The sequence below is a fragment of the Lygodium microphyllum genome, chromosome 7 (assembly GCF_053477565.2).
Source record: "Lygodium microphyllum isolate KBCC chromosome 7, Lygodium_microphyllum_v1.1.10, whole genome shotgun sequence".
In the NCBI taxonomy this organism is placed as follows: domain Eukaryota; kingdom Viridiplantae; phylum Streptophyta; class Polypodiopsida; order Schizaeales; family Lygodiaceae; genus Lygodium; species Lygodium microphyllum.
Window position 1 is genome coordinate 164,202,178 of NC_141141.1, and position 20,374 is coordinate 164,222,551.

The 20,374-nt window shown below is 39.1% G+C and overlaps 1 protein-coding gene across 11 annotated transcripts in view; it reads right to left on the reverse strand.

Annotated features, from left to right (window-relative positions):
* Positions 1-666: 666 nt before the first annotated feature.
* Positions 667-20,374, reverse strand: part of LOC148034205 (RNA-binding (RRM/RBD/RNP motifs) family protein) — a 33,364-nt gene continuing 13,656 nt past the window's right edge. For 4 of the 11 annotated variants that reach the window (XM_087682204.1, XM_087682205.1, XM_087682203.1 and 1 more), the window contains 4 exons: positions 9,558-9,765; positions 8,610-9,473; positions 8,011-8,367; positions 7,545-7,970 (listed from right to left, as the gene is read on the reverse strand). In XM_087682204.1, the coding sequence (XP_087538330.1) occupies positions 8,304-8,367; positions 8,610-9,473; positions 9,558-9,765 (1,136 nt within the window). In that variant the 3' untranslated portion in view covers positions 7,545-7,970; positions 8,011-8,303. Of the gene's footprint in view, positions 1,167-7,544; positions 7,971-8,010; positions 8,368-8,609; positions 9,474-9,557; positions 9,766-20,374 lie in introns of those variants that run through there. The other 7 variants (XM_087682211.1, XM_087682212.1, XM_087682210.1 and 4 more) reach the window with 4 other exon arrangements.

Below are 20,374 nucleotides of genomic sequence, written 5' to 3' on the forward strand. Positions count from 1 at the left end.
TTATAATTACTATTAAGAAGAAAAAATCATCATCCTTGCACGTCGAAAAAATAAACTATATTTAAAAAAATAAAATTACGAAGCATAACATATTTTTCCGTAAACAAGTGTACTACAGTTTTATGATAAAAACATATTGTTCTTATCACTATCAATGGACACTACAAAGAAATAGTCACAAGGCATCCTTCAAGACTTCTAGAAAAAGGGAAACTATGGCTTTTAGAAAAACATCACTAAAACAGTTTGTTGCAACTTGATACGACATATAAAAATTCGAATCATCTTGGGCGACAGAATGTGAAAGCATAATTGGAAGACTAGCAATGTGTGCATCCTGTGGTATAGTCACAATGCAACATCATGTTATCAACTCGCAAAAGAACGATCCATCTACAAAAGAAATACAAGTTACAATGGCTTTGTCAAGCACTATTCTCATCCTTGCATGCAAACAACACGAAGTCAACATGATGATAACTAAATGTCGACCATGTCTTGTGAAGAAAGAGAGAAACAAATATGTGGTGTCACTCTTACTAGACTACACAAAGTGAATTCTCAATGCAAAGCTATTATAGCTTCAACTATTGAGTATCATTGATACATCCATCTCGGTCTACAAAATGACGAGCGATTGCGAACAAAACCTTTGACTGTTGATCTATTCTTGATAACCCTCTAGTCTCTTGGAATGATGGATCACTTTCGCAATCATCTACTAGAATTGACTTGACTACATCCGATATTGAAAATGTGTTTTCTTTCAACATGCTACATAATCCACTGATCCAAAAGTACATGGCTATAGCAGAACATCCACATCCAAGGGCAGGGCTTTACGTCCTCAACAGGTAATCCATTGAAAGGATTATAGAGCTCCATCGTGAAAGCTCTCCATTCGACCCAATGCTCCAAGCAGATCACGAGAATGAAAGATGTTATAGTTTGCTTGAAAATGTAGTCAATCCAAGCCAATGACATGCATTCCAAAGAGCCAATCAACACAAGTTCGCATCCATCATATCACGGAATAATAACTGCCTCGTTGAAAGAACAATGTTCAGGACGGAGGGCTTGCCTATAAGAACCTCACCCTCCCTAGATATCACCTTGGAAAATGCAGTGTTTCCATTCTTATTCCCACTTGGCCATGCCACCTACAACTAAAAGAAATGTAAATGTTCAAAATCATGATCAATGACTTGAACTACATATACATACATATTCTCCTTTTTACATCCTCCATGTATTGAAACAACGCAAAAACTTATCTACAAACGTACTTCACTTCGAAACATGATGCATGTCTAAATACCATCAGTAAAATTACTACATAACAAACATGTAATACTTGCATATAGAACTTCAAACTCCTTTACTGAGCTACAAATGTCAACCATGTTTTAGTGCTAACATTATGATTATTGTAAACATATATTTACTATTAATCTATGGAAAAGTCATGGAGAAACAAAGCTCGTATTAGGGAGAGAGAAAGACTGTTTTGAAGAAAACTTTCGTGGAGAGAGAAAACAGTTATGAAATGGTTGTCCAGAGAGAGAGAGAGAGAGAGAGAACAAGACTGAGCTAATTACAAAGAAACATTAAGGTTTTGGAGAGAAATTTTGTCTCTATCAAGTGGTGTCAAATAGGAGAGAATAAGAGAGGGGGAAAGTTTTTCTCGATTGAGAGAGAGAGAGAGAGAGAGAGAGAGAGAGAGAGAGTGTGTGCGTGTGTGTGTGTGTGTGTGTGTGTGTGTGTGTGTGTGTGCACGCGCCAGCGGGAAGGGTTAATTCATCTTGAAGAAGAAGATTTTTTCATGTGTGATGCGAATGTGGAAGTGAGGTTGTTATTGCACAACGCATGGGTAATTTGCCATTACTCATGTAAAAATTTTCTTTTTTGTTTAAAGAAGATTCGAATGAGATTTATATCTCATTTTTCTTCTAAATGACTTTAGAACAAACCTGCTTTATCATACGATCAAAGCTACCCTTGCTTGTCATAGCAAAAACAGAACCCAAAAAAAACAAACAAACAAGCAAAACAAAAAATAAATCCAATTCTGCATTAAATGCAAACTATTTTTGTTATATCTGCTCTTCTATATCATACTCTTTGATCTCCAAAGTACCATATCTCTCTCTCTAAAATTTCTTTTCATTTCTCTATACCTTTCTCTTACCAATATCATGGCTTCTCACGGGGTCTCTCTTTTTTATGTGTCTATTCCCACTGAACCTCAACACATGGAAGAGGCTCATCCAACTACCTAACACATGCACAAGTAGCATCCCAAAGTTACCGCTTCTTTCAAATCCGATGGAGATTCATCTAGTGTGGCAATTCTCCAAGCTCAAGTCAAAGAAATGCATCCCCAAGTGGCTAAGGTGCACACTCCCCGTTTTCCATTTGTGCACACAACCATGAGGATGTTGTCTTTTCAATTTCAACCACATCCCTTTAAAGGGGAAAAGAAGAAATGTGATGAAACAAACATTGATTCATGGCTGGCCAAATGGACAGGATTTTTCATTTGTATCAGTTCAATAACACCCAACATATTGAGGAAATACAAATTATGTTACAAGGCAAGGTGTATGCTTGGTGGGTGCAACTATGCCCTAAGTCAATAACATGGATTGATTTTCAATCCATTTTTCAAAAATATTTTGTGAATAATGATTGGATTGAAAATTTTTGAAAATGATTTGTTTGATACAGAAAAGAAGAGCTTGGATGCATACTCACAAGACTTTAAAGATTTATTGTATAAAACAAAGGCCTTGGACAATCCTCGAGTGCTAGTCTACATGCAATCGGTACCTTTTTGGATTGCCACCGAACTACCAGAATGAGATGCTCTACAATCCCTTTCATTTGTTCAAGGACGCCTACAGGTATACAAAAAGTTTTGATAACATTTTGGTTGCAATTAGGAGTAGCCAATCGACAAGGGATTTCTATCAAGCTATCTCGATCTTTAAGTTAAAGAAGTCGACTACCCCAACATCAACTCATTAGCCATCTTCAAAGTTACATAAAAAGGATGGCGAGCATAAGATCACTCGTAGTAAGGATCGCTTAGGACCATTACTTCACTTGCCATTAAAGAGGATACTTTTACGATGATCATGAGTGCTCCTATAATAAAAAGAGAAGTCTTCTAAGACTTTGATAAATACTCTAGAAGCTCTAGGTATATATTTTGAAATCTTATTTAAATATTGTTTTGTTAATGCTAGCAATGAAAATACTGCTTCCATGAACAAAACTCCTTATGATCCATGTGACCTTTTAAAAGTCACTAGGCATATAAATAGCTAAGAAATTACCATTTTGTTTAATCATTCTACTTATAATTTTATTTCTTCTCGTTTGGTACAAAGTCTTTGACTCCACACAATACTCACTCATTGAATATATCATATTCACTATACGAAGGGCCCTATGGTGAATCACTAAGATCAAGTGGTATCGGACTTGAATTTTTTGATCTAACAATACCATCAAATTATGGATTTCCAACTCATGAGCCGTGAAGACCATGTGGATGTTATTGTTGGCATGTCATGGTTCTTTGATAAGTACTCTCCTTATATATTGATTATAAAAATTCGTGTACTTTCTTTTGAGCTTGATGATTATTTTCATGTGATCGAGGATCATTTACCCTTCCAGATCATAAAAAACAATGTATAAATACTTATATTTGTTTTATTTTAAAAATTCAATCATCTAATTCTCAATGTAATTTAATTTCTTTTGATAATAATCTTAATTTGATTTCAAATATAAGTGAGTATTTGGATCCGAAATTACATAAGTATGCATATGTTTTTCCATCTGAATTACCTAACAAACTTCAACCATCTCATAGAACCTTTAGATCATAGAACCTTATACATTTAGCCCAAAAGAGGAGGATAAAATAGCCAAGCAACTTCAATACTATTTAGTTAAGGGATTTATTAAACTCATAAGTCCCCATGGTACGTGATTGTTCTTCTCACTAAAAAGAAGGATGGCATGATGTGTTTCTATATTGATTACAAAAGTCCCAATAGGATGACCATCAAGGATAAATATATGTTACCTATTATGGATTACCTTATAGATCAACTTTGTGGTGCATGATATTTCACCAAAATCAATCTTAGGTCCAATTACCATTAGATACGAATCCAAAAAACTACATTTCGAACTAAATATAAACATTATTAATTTTTAGTCCTACCTTTGGATTGTTCAATACTCCCATAACTTTTCAATTGACGATAAATGACTTATTTCGTCCATATCTTGAAAAGTGGATTGCTTATTTTCTCAACAACATCCTTATTTATACTAAGTCATCAGAAGAACATGCTAATATTTACGCATTGTCTTATGCTTCTTAAGGTGAAAGCAATTATTTGCCAAACTATCTAAACATGAATTTTTTCACATGGAGTTATTATACCTTGGCCATGTCATCTCAACGGATGACATTGAAATTAATCCTTACAAATATGAGTAGTACTCGATTGGTCTATTCCCGAGACCATAAAGTAAGTAAAATATTTTTTAGGTTTTACTAGGCTTTTTCGAAAATTTCATAAAAGACTGCTCATATTGTTAAGCCCTTGACATATTTGTTAAAGGATATCCAAAGCAAGAAAAAGCATATTAGTCCACCAATTGTTTGGACCAATAAGCTCAATCAATGTTTTCAAACATTGAAATGACTCATTACCACTATACCGATGTTGCAAATCATCGATATGAATAAAGCTTTCAAGGTTCATGCAAATGCAAGTGACTATGCTTGAGGTTTTGTTCTTTATCAGGATGGCCAACCTATCGCATTTGAGATAATTGGCCATTGTCTATGCACTTAAAGTATGGTGTCAATATTTATATTGTGCCAAATTTATTATTTTGACAAACAATTAATCAATAAAATATATATGCGATCAACCAAGTCTCTGTGGCCGTAAGACAATATGCACAAAGCTTATGCAAAAGTTTGACTTCAAGATTCACTATGGAAAGGGCGCAACTAATATTTCTCAATATTCTTACTCAAATTCTTGAAGTTAATGTCTTATCCTTCTCCAAAATTTCAACTGATTTCTATGTTTCTCTCAAAGGGAGTCACCAAAACGATCTTCACTTTGGTAAGACTTGGAAACTAGTTCAAGACGGACCTAGTATCCTGAGAAGCTTTGGCGGTCCCGATTCTTCAAAGCTGACAACTAAGAGAAAGATAATAAGGAAATATTCCATTCATAATGGATTTCTTTTTAAACAAGGAAAAGTGTTTTGTACATTACTCAAGATATCCGCAAGAAAATTTTATATGAGTATCACAATGCGCCAAGTGCTAAACACCCTAGCATATATCAAACTTTGGTACTTGCTACTTTTATTTGCCACATATTAAGACCATGGTTGAGCCTTATGTGTGTGTAGTAACAACTTAATAAAGTTGAACAAAACATACGCATGGAGATAATGCATCCTTTATAAATTCTCGATAGAAAATTAAGTAACATTTCTATGGATTTTGTAGTAGGATTGTCTTATAATCGAAGTCACGACACAATCTAGGTTATTGTCAACCATTCATGAAAGTGACTCGATCCATTTCCGCAAAGACCACCATGAAAAGCTACGAGTTGATTGGTCTCTTTGTCAAACATCTTTATAGACTTATGGTTTACCTCACGAAATAGTCAATGATTGCGATCTTAGATGTATGTCATTTCTGACAAACTGTTTTTCAATAGGGGATATGATTTCTACATTTATTTCCCCTAGACAACCTAATTAGGAGCATTACCTACCTCAGATTGAGTTTATATAACTGTGCTAAGCATTCAACTATTGATTATAATCCATTTATGCTTGTATACGATTATGAGCTAGAACCACCAATTACCATAGAGCCCAAGGGGATTAAAATGCAATCACTAGTAGACTTTCTACATGATATGCAAGAGATGTTGACAATTGCTAGGGAAAGCATTAAAACCACCCAAAATCATGACATGTTATATGCTAATGAACATCATACTCTTGGAGAGCTCTAAGAAGGCATGTGGATTTACCTTAAAGTCCCAAAGGACTCTGATTCAATGACTACCAGCAAGTGCTATAAATTATCTTCCAAGTATTATAATCCTTTCTAGATTGCCAAGAAGATAAGTAGCATATCCTATGAGTTAGACTTACCTTCAAAAATCCAAGTTCACCCTATGTTCCATGCGAGTTGTTTAAAAGAACAAGGACAAAGTGAGCACAAAGTGAGCATATTGTCCTGATTAAGAAAGTCTTACGGCTTAAGGATATTGCCTATTATGTTTCACTCGAACTTGAATTGGTTCTTGACCTTAGGACTAAACAATCTTGTCAAACCATTTATCCCGAGTACTTGGTCAAGTGAGAAACCACCCAAAGATGGAGGCTACTTAAAAGTTGGTACGTTCATTGAAGAGTAATTGTTTCTCATAAGGGGGAAAAGTGTTACTTCTTTGGATGTCCAAATGGGCACCAGTAGCAAGGTCACAATGGTTACGAAGTGACTTAATGCAAATGCACTATGGACACCTCAGGTTAGGGAAGCCGAGTCCTATTTAAAGGACTGAAGGCCCTATTCTACAAGTTCATTGTTTGATCACTGCTCTTGGACTCTTGGCCCATTTGTCGCTATGATTGGAAGGTGAGTGATGTCCAATCCCTTTTATTGTGAGTTTGGCTTGCATTGAGTCTTGTCTGTAGGTTTAGATCCTAGGAGGATGTTTCACAAGGTCCACGACTTCGCCTATCTTTAGGTGTTTGCCATGGTCAAGGCCGGCTTGCAAACCAAGAGGCCATTTGTGCATGTCAACCTACATGCAAAAGAGGAAGGGAGGAGTGATGGGTTTGCAACTTGGCAACCCCAATAAAGGCTACTAAATGCTTGGTAACCAGACCTGCTCCTCTCCCATGCTCAAACCCAATCCCAACCCTCAAGGAATGACCCAACCACCCTCATCATAAGACACATTTGATCCATTATTGCCCTGCCATGAGACATCCATCAAGACACTTCAACCCCATTATGGAATCTTGGATATTGTAGCATCCTACCATGAAATACTAGGGTGAGCAAGACAATATATCAAACACATGAAAATGAGAACATCTTATTTTAGACTTCTTGGAGTTCCTTTTAACTTTTCACTACTATTTATTACATTTCGTACTTTTGATCATGCTTTATGATGAGACATCATTGCAAATTCTCCCTCCCTCCCTCCCACCCCCCCCGCGCGCCCATGCATGCACCCACTTACGTGTAGCACGATCCTTGCCATGTTGTCACCTTCCACACACTTTCTACTGAACTACACACTTGGTACTTGCTTTACCTCTCTAATATGATTGTTCGATCCTCACTGCATTAATGACTCGCACTTTTCAACCAACTCCTATACTGCTCTTATATGGCTTATATTACAGTGGTTACACACACACTGCCATGTGGGTGCCCAAACATTCAATTTTCAACGAATCAGAAGCAAGGGAAGAGGCTATGATCGGGCGCAGACCACTTACACACTCGCTCCGGCCATTACCCGATGGTAACCTGTCAAACCTATTTCACTGCAGATGGAAGAGGACAGGGGCTACTCTCCGCCCAAAGATGTCCACTGCAAATACTGTGCAGGGACAGCCTGGCATCAGCAAGAACCTAAGACACTCAATGCATCAGCATGTCTTGGCATCTCGTCCTGTCCGTCCGTCAGCTTATCGCACCCCCAAATACACAGAACAGAGTCTGTGATGTGTCAGTCATCTCCCCCGCCCAGGTCTTGGGCACAGGTTGGGCAAGGTATTGGCGGTGTGTAACCGCCCTTATTTGAAAAAACTACGTACTCGTTACAAACAACATTAATTACGTTTCCATACCCGTCATTATATTCAAAAGTTTGAATAAAAGGCTCAAGAATTGGTCGAGAGATACCACATGATAACCTAGACCAATTCAGCAGGGCATTGCAATAATATGCAACTTTGTGCATCTGTCGACCTAAACTGTGTCACGGGTAGATAAGGTGATGATATATGTGCTTTTGCTAAAAGAACCCTAAACCTATGTTGCATGTCCTGCCTCAAGCAAGAGTGAAGGCTGCCCTTAAAACGATTGGGGGCAAGAAGAATAAAGTCACCTTAGCTCAAACCTCTGCGTTCCGGGCTTCAGATATGCTGGAGATGGCGATGCTAATCGACCAGAGACATCCATGGGCATGGTAGAAGTCTCTTTACATGTCACATCAAGGTTTCTTTCCATACTTTTCAAGTGCACCTATCAAAAAATCTCTTTCTTTCTTTTTCAACCTGCAAAACAGGGATGATCTTCCTTTCAGCTGCTATATACTACACCCGATTACTCACAAGAATTTGTGAAACAGGTGAAGACCTGACCCTTACCACCTGTGCACACAACTTGTTAAGTACAATGACGTTAATGATGATTGTCACAATGATTATGATAATGGTGTGGCGATTGCTATGATGATGATGATCATGCTGGTTCACAACATTGATATGTAGGAAAAGAATCGCTTCATTGAAGATACCTTTTTGCTGATCCTAAACTATTATTTGTCGTCTTCTTTGATGGCTTTGATGCCTTTGGAGAAAATCCTCTTGGTTTCTCCTGTGGTTCTTCAAGGGACTCCTTTCGCTGGCCCAATCCAGCACTTTCAAGCTTCTTCCACAGACGTTTCTCCAGCTCTTCAATTCTCCTGTCATCCGCACTCAAAGTTTGACCTCTTGCTTGTTCAATTTCATCAGCTGCAATGATATTGGAGCTCTGATTGATTACTATTGCTTCAGAGCTCAAATCATCACTTTCCATTACATAAGAGACATGAACATTTTGTGCCTCATCCTCAACACTTACGGTCCACAAGCCCCCTTCTTCTGAAGAATCATCATACTCTTCAATAGAAGCATCACCATCACTCTCTTCTGAAAAATAATCATGCTCCTCACATGAAGTCTTCTGAGAAGAAGTTGCATTTTCTTGTACAAGGACATCTTCAGCTGAAGAGAGAATTAGGTCCTCCTCGAGCGGCTTACTACAAGTGTCAGTGTCATCTATTGTGTCTGTAATCACCAAAGCACCATCTACCAATTCTGTATCAATAGCTACTCTGTTATCTTCTGCAAGGTCTTCCATTTTTGATTGTTTGCCTAATTCCTGGACTGTAGAATCAAATGGGACTGCAGAAATGGCACTTGTTCGCAACACATCAGCAGCAAGTAATCCATCCAATGTGGCTGTTTTATCTCTTACTCTCAATGTGGGCACCTTCATTTTAGTCCCTTGGGGCAAACATCCAGTGGCATTTTCTGAGGAATTGCTTAGGAGCTTGTAAGAGGGCTTTTTCATGACTTTTCCAAAAAGGATAGGTTCACCTTGAAAGGATGAAAGAAAACTGCAAGGAAACAGATATTGAGTTTGTCAAGATAGACTCATATACCTGGAACAAATTACTAACATAAAGTTATGTAAAAGATACCTTTCAGCAGAATTTATGTCTTTGAATGTCAGGAATCCAAACCCTTTGCAAATAGGATCACGTGTTTTTTCATTTCCAAGTACACTTGGTTCAATCTGCAATAACCCTTGCACACCTTTAAATGCCATTTGAAGGTCTCGCTCAATGTTCCTTTTTTTGGGCAAATCTCCAATCCTAACTTTCACGCCATTTGGAGGTGGCTCCAACACTGCAATGATTCGTAAAACGGAAAATTTTTATAGCTATTTCAATAAAAAGCAAGTAGACTAGGTCAAACTCTAAGCAGTATAATCCCTTAGTCAAAACAACCTCAAGTTCCCTGAGACTGCAAAAGAAAAGCAAATCAAAGAACAAAGTTGCTCCAATTAGCTGTAAGACCTACAAGAGCACATCATGTCCATGAAATATATCCTGGGTGCTTGAAAAGAGAAAAACGAAATATGAGAATAAACTGGACTGAAATATTTAGGTAACTAACAATGGGCATAACAGTCTCCAATTAACCCAAAGGTGGTCTCAAGCCAACTTATCCTGCATAGGACACTGCACATGTGAAGCTGAATCTTTTCCCTTCATATCCTGGGTGCTTGAAAAGAGAAAAACGAAATATGAGAATAAACTGGACTGAAATATTTAGGTAACTAACAATGGGCATAACAGTCTCCAATTAACCCAAAGGTGGTCTCATGCCAACTTATCCTGCATAGGACACTGCACATGTGAAGCTGAATCTTTTCCCTTCTCTTATGCATAAGGATGTCAAATGGAGTCTTCATTTCTTAAAAACTAAACACATCTTCCATTTCTGGAAGGTTTCTTATATTCCGAGAACTAAGCACAGCTTTCACTTTCTTAAGGGTTGTTTCTAGCATAGAACTTGTCTAAAGGTATTTTCAAGCCCGTTAGGGTAAAGGCACTAAGACTTGGTCTAGTAACATAATACTTCTAAGGTACAAGGAACTCCAATCTCATGACAGGTCAGTTGGTGTAGCGGTGTAAGAATGAAGGAGAGAAAGCCCTCGTATTGGAGGTCAAGGGTTTGAAACCAAACATTATATTGGTCATGTTAAGACATTTTTCATCCATGCTTGCTTCTCACACCTTATCAACATTTTCAACCCTAATGTGATTGTTTTCTCAACGTCACCTCCAGGCATTGCTGCATCTCATCATATAATTTTTTGTGTTTATGGTTCATACATCTATTGCACAAGAAATTAAGTTTTTTAATAGATCAAGTAAGATCAATGCAGCTCTTCCCAAGTGTCAAACTATTCACAGCTCTACCCTAAGTTCCAACTCTACTAAGCATAGTAAAGAGTTTTTAGTAATGTGAATCTTATAAACTAATCTGGGAGAGCCCTCTAATGGTAAGATTCTTAGCGCTCATGTCATTTACACACTTTATTTATGATGACCTATCAATTTGGCAACTTTCCACTAAGTCATTCAGTCTCCCATTCTTCCAATCATCATAGTACCAATATCCTCACTACAAACATGTCACATGCAGCAGCTGCCTTGTGTCAACTTCTTCATTGCTATTGTTGAGCATCCACAACTCACCACCCTCATATTTTTCAGGCTTTTGTACATGTCACAAACCATGTGAAGTTACTCTCAGCCTTGAGAATAATGGACATTTACATTAGTAGTGCTCGACAATGGCAAGACCTTGGAGTATTTTCAATATTTAAGGTTCATGTGGGAAACTCTCAATTTAGGGTCCAAGAGTGGTCTTTGACCTTAATGTGAAAGTCTAGGCCAAACTTTTTGCAGAGGCGAAGCGGAAGCAAATAGAGAAAGAGAGCTGAGAGCAGGCACAGTAATCGAGGAGTTCGATAACTCAGAGCTAAACAGTGTTTGACAATGATAGAGTGAGAGTGAGTCGTCGGATAGTGTGTACCAATGTGGTACACACAAAGAATAAAAGAATGTATTTATACTTAGGGTACGGTACACTTACACCCGTTAGGGTGGGCTCAAGTGTGAAGTAATATATACATGAGATACATAGGAGAGCACGTAAGGGCCTTTACACCCAACAGCCTCCCACTTAAAGGTCCTAAGCGAACCTTTAACCAACTCCCACAAGTCTAATGCAATGCTCATATTGAGCATTTGCAAGACTTTTAGTGAGAACATCTGCAGGGTTATCCTAAGATTTGATCTTAGTCAGGGTGACTAGACCATCATCCAGAACCTATCTGATAAAATGATACCGAACATCAATATGTTTGGTACGTGCGTGAAACATGGCATTCTTAGCTAGACATACAGTGCTCTGGCTATCACATCTAAGTACAGGTGTTTTGGTGGGCAGCCCAAAATCCTTGACCAAACAACCAAGCCAAATTGCTTCTTTTGAAGCTTCAGTGGCTGAAATATATTCAGTCTCAGTGGTAGAGAGTGCTACTATTTTTTGCAATCTAGAGCACCAAGAAACCGCCCCACCCGTCAAGGTAAAGATATACCCGCTAGTAGACTTGCAAGTATCCAAGTCACTTGCCATGTCTGCATCACAATACCCCTGCAAATCCAACATACCCTTGCCATAGCAAATACATTTTCTTTGTGTGCCCTTAAGGTACCGTAAGATACATTTCACTGCTTCCCAATGTGCTTTACCAAGATTTGACATGAACATGCTTACAACTTCCATTGCATAAGCAATGTCAGGTCTAGTAGCAATCATAGCATACATGAGTGAACCACAAGCTGAAGCATAAGGGACACCCTTCATGGTACTGGCTGCCTTATCATCTTTCGGGCAATCTACTTTGCTAAGCTTAAGATAGGGTGAAAAAGGTACACCAAGAGGCTTAGCATCAGCCATAGAAAAACGATCAAGTACTTTGCTGATGTACTTTTCTTGTGAGAGAAATAGTTATTGCTCTCTATCTCTATTACATGCATGCCCAAAATATGATCAGTTGTACCCAAATCCTTCATAGAAAAGGCTGAATTCAGCTGCCTTTTCAATGCATTAATCTGGCTTTTATGCTTACTAGCAATAAGCATATCATCCACATAAAGCACAAGTATAATAAAGCTTCCATCATCAGCCTTCTTAATATATAAGCACTGATCTCCACTACTCCTTTTAAAACCATATGAGAGCATGAAGGCATCAAACTTTTTATACCATTGTCTAGGAGCCTGTTTCAAACCATACAAGCTTCTCTTAAGCTTACATACTAAATGCTCCTTTTCATGTATAACAAAGCCTTCAGGCTGTTTCACGTACAGCTCTTCTTCCACATCACCATGCAAAAATGCAGTTCTAACATCCATTTGATCAAGTTCAAGATCCATAGATGCTACAATGGCAAATAACACTCGAAGAGTGGTCATTTTGACAACAAGAGAAAACACTTCCTGAAAATCAATGCCCTCCTTTTGTGTATAGCCCTTGGCCACAAGTCTGGCTTTATATTTGGGTTTGATATCCACACATTTGATTTTATAGATCCATTTGTTGGGAATGGCTTTTCTATCCTTGGGCCAAATCCCAAGTATCATTCTGATACAATGATTTCATTTCTTCCTACATAGCTAGCTCCCACTTTTTCTTTAACTCATATGATAAGGCCTCTTTATACGTAAGAGGCTCACCTTCATCTATGAGCAAAATGCAGTCCAAAGAAGGATCAAATCTTTCTATAGGCTTTCTATCACGTGTAGACCTTCTTACCCAATGATCAATGTTATCAGGTAATGGATCCACATCCAAGGAAATGTCAATGACCTCATTATTTGGCTGCTGAACTGCATGTTCAGGTTGCTGTAATACAATTTCAGGCTGTTGTAATTCATTTTCAGCATGCTGATTTTGGTGCTCAAGCTGATGTTCAACCTCCCCTTGCTGCCCATTTTCATTTGGCTCAATAATGATACATTGATTGTCATAATCAGCATCAAAAGGAGCTCAATTTTCGGTGGGCTGATGGCTGCTCAAGTAATTAATTATGCTAAAATTTAACTTTCTTTTGTCCGAGTCATTAGATGTGACACTTTTCAGTAGCTTTGACTCATTGAATATCACATCCCGACTGCGTCGTACCTTTTTTATGCTTGGAACCCAAACTCGATAGCCCATTTCACCTTCATCTCCATAACCCATGAAGATGCCTCTATAAGATTTCATGTCAAGTTTGATTCTGCTATCAACAGGTACATGTACATAGCATTCGCAATCAAAAACTCTGGTCATATGAAGCAGGTTTGCCAGACCAAACCTCCTCAAGGTGCCACTTTCAAGTGCACGATGTGGAGATCGGTTGCAGATATGCACCACAGTTTGAAGTGTCTCTCCCCAAAACGATTGCGAGAGATTAGATGTGGATAGCATGCACCAAATCTTCTCACATAACGTGCAATTCATTCGCTTAGTCACACCATTAGAAGATGGATTGTAAGGAGTTATAAGCTCTCGTTTAATCCCATTGTCATCACAAAACTCATTGAATTCTTTAGATACATACTCTCCCCTATTATTTATTCGTATGCATTTTAACTTTAGGCCTTTTTGAGTATTAACCAATGCATAAAACCTTTTAAAAACATCCAATGCCTCACTTTTCTGCTTAAGCAAGTAGACCCATAGCTTCCTAGAAGGGTCATCAATAAAAGACACAAAATAATGAAAACCACTATGAGTTTTTATTGGCATGGTGCAAACATCAAAATGGACTAAATCCAAGATACATGCCTCCCTAGAGGCTCCATGAGAGTAGGAACTCTTTATATGTTTACCAAAAATACAATCATCACAAAAGTCAAGCTTTGAGCTTTTCACATCAACTCTTCCAAGTGAAGAGAGTGCCTGCAAACCCTTTTGGCTCATATGTCCAAGACACTTGTGCCATAACTCCATGTGTGACTCTACTTCAGCAACTACGACAAACTTTCCAAGAAGTGCCTTGCAATAGAGATAATACAGAGTCTCCTTTTTACCACCTCTAGTGATTAGCATAGATCATTTTTGTATTTTCCACATATCACCACCAAAAGTAGTGAAGTAACCTATGTTGTCTAGCTGCCCAATAGAAGGAAAGCTCTTCTTGATGCCAGGAACATACCTAACATCATGAAAAATCAATTCCTGACCATTTTCTAAAGCCAGGTGTATGGTGCCCATTCCTTCAATATCACATGCATGATTGTTGCCAAGGTAGACTTTTCCAAGATTACCTTCTGCATAAGTAGAAAAATACTCCAGAGATGGAGTTACATGAAAAGAAGTACCGCTATCAACAATCCACGATTGTGACAAACCATCATGAGCTGACAACAAGACATCTATCACATTTGTTTTAGTGATATACATGTTCTCTACTGTCACAGCAAGTGGATCTGAAAATGCAACCAGCAAATCAACATCTTTATCATCTTCTATTTCCTCAATGACAACACTAGATACCACATTTATTTTTTCTCTCTCTTTAGGGATAGAGCTACCATCCTTGTCATTCTTCTTGCCTTTTGCATTAGCCTGCTTCTTACGTTCTTCTTCCTTTTTAAAGTACCTACAATTGGACTTTTTTATACCCTTTGCAACCACATTGATAACAAGTTACATCTTGCTGTTTTTCCTTGCTTTTGCTGCTGCGATTTTTGTTTTTATTTGCAAAATTATACCTTTTTTCAAGTCTTCCTCTTACATTGTAGGCTAATCCAATGTTTTCCCCACTTGCCTTGCGTCTAATCTCTTCATTCAGAATAGAACCACGCACATCATCAAATGTCGAGTTGGGATTATTGCTCAATGACACAACCAATGCTTCCCATGAATCGAGCAAGGTCATGAGCAAGAAGATAGCCCTCAATTTAGGATCAAAAGCTAGCAAACCTATATCCTGTAACTAACTCAAAATACTAGTGAAAGCATTCAAATGCTCTGAGGCAGATTTGAACTCATCAAGCTTCAAGTTGACCAACTTCCGCATGAGATGTACCTGATTGATAAGAGTTGTATTCTCATAGTAGCTTTAAGTTTCTCCCAAACTACATAGGCAGTATCAAGCCCCTTTATATCAACCAAGATATCATCTGTGATGGCCATTTTAATGTAAGTAATGGCCTTTTTATTCATTTTAGTCCGATCCTCATTTGACAAAAAAACAGGCTTATGTTCTTCTAAAGCATCATCACAATCCTTTAGAGAGAGTAAACCCTACATACGATCTTTCCAAAGATCAAAACCATTTCCGTCAAATTTATAAATCTCAAAGAGATTCTTTGTGTCAGATGTAGATGCACTGCCAACCATCTTCAACAATACACAACTACAATAAAGGGTTGAATGCTTTCAGCCAATAGCAAGGTTTCTGAATTGTAACAGCAAGTACACACTCTTGTACTTCTATTGTGTCCAATAAGTAGATGTTTAGCTGCAAATTTCAATCTCAAGTATTGATTATAGCATATGCGCGAATCAAATCTGATACATTTATATTAAGGATAGCTCCCACTTCAGTAATGCATCACCAAAATTCCCAAATGCAATGACCCAAATGTTGCATTTACCATTGTTTCACTGCATAGTGAGTATTCAGCAATACATGTACAAAGAGAAGCTGCCCTTTTTCAGCATTTGAAGCATCCAAAACTCTAAAAACTCCCACTCAATAGTGAATCTACTGTAAATTTCACTGTCCAGTCTCAAAACAACTCAAAAATACATCACCAATGTGAAAAGCCCCAAAATTTCTGCAATGAATCTGCTCCAATTGCATAAATACATCTTTCCGAGCATCAAGTGCGGGCTAATGTTACAGAAATTTCACAATTTCTGCAAAAGCCTCAAATATCAAGGTCCAACAGTGCAAAATTTCCAAAAAATTGACTCATCCAAGCAAAAATTTCACTTGCATTTGAGAATCCCCAAAAATTCTAAGGCCTGTGCACTCAATGTCTGCAATTTATGGTCCAGAGGTCACTGCAATATGTGTCGAGCACCAAATTTGGGAAAAGCCCCAAATTTTAAGAGATAGATTTGCACAGATTTGCACTTTGTGCTTGTATGTGTGAACACCGGTAGAGAGGGGAAAATAAGATGAAGTAAACTAAAGAGAAAAAATGGCCCGTTGACCTTCTGCCTCTGCCCGTCATTCATGCGACTGAACACCTTGTCGCCCATCACGCAGCAGTTGCCTCCAGCCCCATCGCGCATCAGCATCGCCTCCAGCCCCGTCGCGCAGCAACGTCGTGCAACAGTTGCCTGTCGGCCGTTTAACGCCCGTTATGCCTGCACCCAACCTGTCACCTGCACATTATGCCTGACCAGTCACTCGACCAGTCAGTTGACCTAATCTTGCTCGTCTACTCCTCAACGGCTTGCGTGAGCCATTGGCTCTTATACCAATTTGCAGAGGCGAAGCAAAAGCACATAGAGAAAGAGAGCTAAGAGTAGGCACAATAATCGAGGAGTTCGATAACTCAGAGCTGAACAATGTTTAACAGTGATAGAGTGAGAGTGAGTCGTCGGATAGGTGTGTACCAATGTGGTACACACAAAGAATAAAAGAATGTATTTATACTTAGGGTACGGTACACTTACACCCGTTACGGTGGGTATTCCAAACAAAAACATTAGTCAATTGAGCCTGCAACCCCTAATGTGAGGATACAGTAGGATTTGTAGAGAAAACAGAAAGAATGTACAAACATGACTAACACACAATGAATTCAGACAAGAACACAAATGAAGAAGAAGAAACTGAAGAATGAATGTTGTAATGAATGAATGATGAAAGAAGAGATACAACCACATGTGCTAAAGTAGTGAAGACTGTCCAACAGCCATTCTCTCTCATGGGAGCAGGCTAAGGAAGAGAGCCACAAAGTGTCATCCGCTGACAATGGAGTCCAAGTGAAGCAAAGCTCAAAGGTTGCTGAAGAAACCTGATGCAGGGGAATGAAAACAGTAAGGCAGTAGGTTCAATGTCGAAACACAATAATGTCTAAGGCTGAGAGTGACGGAGGACAACAGTGTACAGCCTGGAAAAAGCGCCTAGGAGGAGAAGAGGACAGCTGGAGTCAAAACGCAACAATCAGGATCATGCTGAACTGAAAGCACAACAGTCAAAACTATGATGGTGATAGAGACAACAGCAATAGGAGGTGTGATGAGGAGGCGGCAGCAGCAAATGGAGGAGAATCAGGGTGGAAGACTGCTGCCAAAGACACAGCCCCCACAGTACACCACAACACGTGGCAGGTGGCACCAGCTGAGTGGGTGGAAGCAGGCTGAGAAGGGGGCAAGAGCTATAGATGGTGGTGAAAGTCTGGATGTGAGGGCAGCAGCTGTATGAGCATAAGGCAGCAGCCAGCCAGAAGAGAAGATGGTGATCGTGATGGAGAATTGGCACTAAAGGTGAAGACGATGGTGTTAGAACTGGTCATATCACAAGTATACAAGCGCCCATGGCCTAATTTATAGGCACTCTCTTTATTCGTTGGCCAACCTATTTTGTGGTAGGACAACTCCTTTATTTTTGTGGCCACATTCCATCATCCATTCAAGTACTTGTAGTTTCTTGGTGTAGAGAGAGGGAGCTTGTGGAGTGTGTGAGCTGGCACTCGACCATTGTACTCTTGTCATAGTGGATTCATATTCTTGGTTACATCTTGTGCATTGTCTCTTTCATCAATCTTGTATCTTTCATTATGCTGCTGCGTTTTTTGCTCTTCTAACATAGTATCAGATGTTAAGGTTTCTTGATCGAGATACACTCATGCTCATGCTGCTGCTGCTTTTTTGTGACAAGAGACTAAGCTTGTGCTTGATGTTGGGCACTTCTAGCTGAGGTGTTCACATTTTCTTTTGCTTACCTTTGAGGCTCTCACATGTTTTTTGCCAACCAATTGCATTCCAGATTATGCTCGATCTGAGTTTGATGCTTGCTGGTAATGGATAGTATGCCTTTCAAGGTTGACTTAGATGGCTGTAGTTGCATTGCTGTGTGCTTAGGTCACTGTCAATCGTCGTCCTATCCATGAGGTGCCAACGTCATTGCGTTGACTTTGTGGTGCAAGGTGCATCCTATGTAGCTGTTGACGATTCTGTTGTACTGACATTGTATTCTCTATTCATGCGTCCGTCACCTATGCAGTATTTGACTTGTGTTGACCATCCATGCTGCTGTGTCCTGTACTTGCATTGAAATGCACTCTATGTGTGCCTGCACTAACCCTTGCATGTCTTCCATTCTAGTGGCTATTGACGTCCGTGCAGCTGATTTGCTAGTGACATTTACAACAGTTTTCGTTTCTATTGCTGATGCTACAGGTGTGGATTGATGACAAATGGCTGGATGGGGCTGACGCTTGCCTGATGGCAACCTCCTAGCTGCTGATGGTCGATAATGGGACTCATGATACCAATGGTTGTGTGGCACTGCTGATGGTAGATGATGGGACTCAAGATATCATTGGCCTGATGCGGTGTTCCTCACCTTGATCATCATTATTGTCCATAAGTCTGTGTTTTGACTTGATCTTTTGATTTTCTTACCGTTAAGGAACAAAGCTGACCAAGTATTGGAGGCTCACAAGCTTAGATTTTTTAAGCTGTTCATATGCAAGCCATTCTTTGTGATGGTTCAAACTTCATGCACTTGAGTTGCTTGCCATTACTCTTGCGTGCTTTGAGATCTTTGCAGGCATTCACACTCCCTTTGCTACTCCCTCCTAACCAATGGTTCTTCTCGGCTCTAATAATGTTGCATACCCTCACATGCTCCTAGCCAGAAGGGGCAAGTGCGAGGGTGGAAAGAGGACATACTAATGCTCTTTCATTGTTCATGGATTTGATGTGTGTAATCGAGTTCATGTGTTCAGCGCCAAGTTCATGCTGGGGTGCATGACATGATGTATTCGTGTGGTCTTGCATGAGGGGACCCTAAGGGCATGCATATGCTCTAGTGGAGGAACCTTGGTGTCATAGCAAGTTATCCATGGAGCTTGTGTGGTTACAAGAGGTATAAGGCGGCTAGCTTGACTACTTTGCTTTTAGAGAGGAATTATAGCATTTGGACTTCTTCTTCACGGTGCTTTTTTTTCTGACGTGCATCCAGCAAAGTGCATGTTACTAGACTATCCATAGTGCATGTTATTAACACTGTTTGTGTGAATACTATCAGGTGAGAGGAGAGAGGGGAAAGTCTATCTAGAACAAAGAGCTCACATTACTTATCATGTCGAAGAGAGGGAAATTCTCTGTCATGGACAGAGAATGATAGTGGTTGCTTGGGACCATAGAAAAAAAGAGAGAGATATACAGAGAGAGAAGTGACGTAAGGGAGAGAAGTGTTGCAAAACATCTATATCTGACTTTGGGTGTTCATCCTAGGAGTGGCAATGCTAGTGGTCTTGGTAGTCCGACAACTCTTGATGGGAGGGGCAACCACGTGCCACATTTCAATATAGAAATGGAGAAAGGCTTAGGTGGCACATTTTTATATGCTCGTCTCTTTTCCTTTCTGTTATGCAAGCTGCCCCTTGCACAAAGGGGAAAAAGGCCTTCAAGTCAGCATTAAAGACAAACTATTTTCCCTCCACTCTATAGTCCATTTTATAGAAAATTTCTCACATTTCTTGTCATGAGGACATAAAAATTTTGATGCTTTGCTTAGCATTTGATTAAGTGTTAATCGAATGTGCAAATGTGACGTCAATGTGTGATGTGTAAGTTCTTTCACACTGACAAGCCAAGGAGGTAGAGATTAGGAGAATAAGAGAGAGAGCTGATGCTGCAATTTTCCAGCCATTGGTAATTAACCCACCAACCATTAATGGATGTCAAAGAGCTGCCC